The sequence below is a fragment of the Bison bison genome, unplaced genomic scaffold (genome assembly GCF_000754665.1).
Source record: "Bison bison bison isolate TAMUID 2011002044 unplaced genomic scaffold, Bison_UMD1.0 scf7180017864453, whole genome shotgun sequence".
NCBI classification, from domain to species: Eukaryota; Metazoa; Chordata; class Mammalia; order Artiodactyla; family Bovidae; genus Bison; species Bison bison.
In genome coordinates this window covers 4,829,106-4,831,983 of record NW_011495015.1, presented here as the reverse complement: position 1 = coordinate 4,831,983, position 2,878 = coordinate 4,829,106, and the positions used below count along the sequence as shown (strand labels likewise).

At 48.9% G+C, this 2,878-nt stretch overlaps 1 protein-coding gene across 1 annotated transcript in view; it reads right to left on the bottom strand.

Annotated features, from left to right (window-relative positions):
- Nucleotides 1-288: 288 nt before the first annotated feature.
- LOC105002475 (chromosome unknown open reading frame, human C18orf42) overlaps nt 289-2,878 on the bottom strand; it is a 31,040-nt gene continuing 28,450 nt past the window's right edge. The window contains exon 2 of the mRNA XM_010859109.1: nt 289-507. Coding sequence (XP_010857411.1) covers nt 308-507 — 200 coding nt within the window. The 3' untranslated portion in view covers nt 289-307. The remainder of the gene's footprint in view (nt 508-2,878) is intronic.

Genomic DNA, 2,878 nt, shown 5'->3' with positions numbered 1-2,878 from the left:
AACAAATAAACAAACAAGACAGAACCGTTTTTTTTAAGAGAACTTTAGAAATGAATTGTGCTGCAAAACTACACCTGTGATGGCAGTGTCTTGCCTGCCTATTTCAGAGGCACTGCATTAATACAAACAGAGCTGTCTGATGCACTTGCCAGGACAGAGCCCCTCGGCCAAGGGCTAGCTCGAATTCGTCCTACTGCTAGGTGTGAATGACTCTTCGGTTTGCTTCACTGGCAACGTTTCTGGTGACACATCCTACACTTGAAAAAGGGCTGGAAACCAAGCGTGTGATAAAAGCGCCGGCCGTGTGTTACTTCTCGTGCTTCTTGGTCGATTCCCCTGCGCCCGGCCGGAGGCTGCCCCGGGCGGTGTCGCCGGCCCTGGCGTCCCTCCTCCGGCTCTGGCTCTCCCGGGAGACCTGCTGCACGGCCCGAAGGATGGCATTCTGCACGATCTGTCTGCTGGTGGTCTGCAGCTTCGCCTCTTCGGGCTCACTTCCAGGCTTCTCACCTGGCCAAGAACAGAAAGGGAGGGGAAAGCATAAGGTTAATTGGGGGTGTGGGAGGTTAAACAGGCCAGGGCTAGTAGGAAAAAAGAGGCTAATAAATAAGATCTCTAGAGGGGCCCACCACATTAGTTGTGAGGAGCCCTGCACAGCAGGGGCTACCCTGATGGCTCTACCAGTAAAGAATCCACCTGCAATGCAGGAGACCCAGGTTTAAAACCTGGGCTGGGAAGATTCCCTGGAGAAGGAAATGGCAACCCACTCCAGTATTCTTGCCTGGAGAATTCCATGGACAGAGGAGCCCAGTGGGCTACAATCCATGGGGTTGCAAAGAGTTGGGCACGACTGAGTACCTAACACATACCACTCTTGTCTCCCTGTCTCCCTTTCCAGCAGAATCTCCACAGGTCTGCCCCAGTGATGTGCCGAATTTCTACTCCCATCCTCCCAGCATCCTCTGGTGGTTCTGCTTCTCTAGGCTCTCACAAGAGCCTGCCTCCTTCCATCTCATCGCTCTGTCGCTTCTGACTGCATCACCCTCAGCTGCTCGTTGTTGTTCAGTCGCTCAGTCCTATTCCACTCTCTGTAACCCCATGGACTGCAGCACGCCAGGCTCCCCTCTTCTTCACCATCTCCCGGAGCTTGCTCAAACTCATGTCCATTGAGTCAGTGATGCCATCCAACCATCTCAGCCTCAGTCACCGCCTTTTCCTCCTCCCCTCAATCTTTCCCAGCATCAGGGTCTTTTCCAATGAGTTAGCTCTTCGTATCAAGTGGCCAAAGTATTGCATGAGTGGGGCTCATTAACGCAGATCCCCTCTGGGGCTGGAAGGAAGCCAAAGAGAAAAGGAAGGGCAGGGCATTTTCTTTGGAGGAACTGTGGTGGACCCTGCGAACATCACTCTGCTCACATTTTACTGGGGGAAATGGAGCCACGTGGCCACACTTACCACACAGAAGACCACAAATACAGTCACCAACCTGATAGCCATGTGCCCAGCTTACGACTCAGGGAGGCTCTATCACTAGAACAAAAAAGCGATGACTTCCATGCAACGGCAAGGCTAAAGTGAAAAGCAAGAAGACATACACCCGCGGCAGGCCCCAGCTGGCCCTCAGGGAGATCGGCTGAGACCACCAAGCAGCGTAAGTGCGTGGGCAACAACGAGGTACCAAAGGGCCAGGGGTGCCCCAGCAAGAGCATCTCAGCCAAGCCGGATCTGTGTGAATTCGCAAATGATCCTTGCGTGAAGTCACTTTTCACTCTTTGGGTGGAGGACAGATGGCTCTAAGGGTAAGAGCAGGATGAGTTCTTAACAAGAGACAGAGAAGGAAAAGAAAATCTACTCTGAATTTAGCTGTGACCTAACATCCAAGCTAAATCGTCTTCTCCTCGCTCATCCATTATGAAGAAAAATCAATTAAGAAGTCAGAGGCAGTCTGTGAGATTCTGTGTCTGGGGGATCCCTTCGGGGATTTGCAAGGCAGGTTTAACCTTAACTGCCCTCATCACCACTTTGCTCTGGGTCAGGAATTTCTACCTATGGCAGAGCATGTGGGACAAAAAGAGGTGCAATGAGCTCAAACAGAGAAAGAGAAGGATGAAGATGAGGGTAAAAGCCACTCAGAGCATTTAAGAGAGGAAAAGCAAAACAAGAAGTTATATACGGAACCACAAAAGACTCCGAATAGCCAAAGAAGTTCTGAGAAAGAAGAATAAAGCACGAGGTGTCACATTTCCTGATTTCAAGCTATTTTATAAACACTACAGTAATCAAAACCATGCGGTGCTGGCATAAAAACAAACACACAGACCCATGGAACATTAGAGAGAGCCCAGAAATAAACCCATGCGTGTACCGTCAACTAATACTCGACAGTAGAGCAAAGAATACTCGAGATAAAAGACAGTCTCTTCAATAAATGGTATTGGAAACATGATGGACCCAGGGAGTGTCACACTGAGTGGAGTAAGTCAGATAGAGGAGAAATATCACATGACATCCCTTATATGTGGAATCTAAAAAGAAATTACACAAATGAACTTACAAAACAGAAAGAAACTCACAGACTTGGAAAATGAACTTATGGTTGCCGAGGGAAGGGGCAATTAAGGACTTTGGGAAGGTCATGTACACACTGCTATATTCAGAATGGATAACCAACAAGGACCCTCTGTACAGCACATGGAACTCCACTCAATGTTAGGTGGCAGCCTGGATGGGAGGGGAGTTTGGGGGAGAGTGGGTACATGTATATGTATCGCTGAGTCCCTTCATTGTTCACCTGAAATTGTCACAACATTGTTAACCAGCCACGCACCAACACAAAATAAAAAGTTGAGAAAATATAAATTTTTTAAAAACGGTGCTGGAA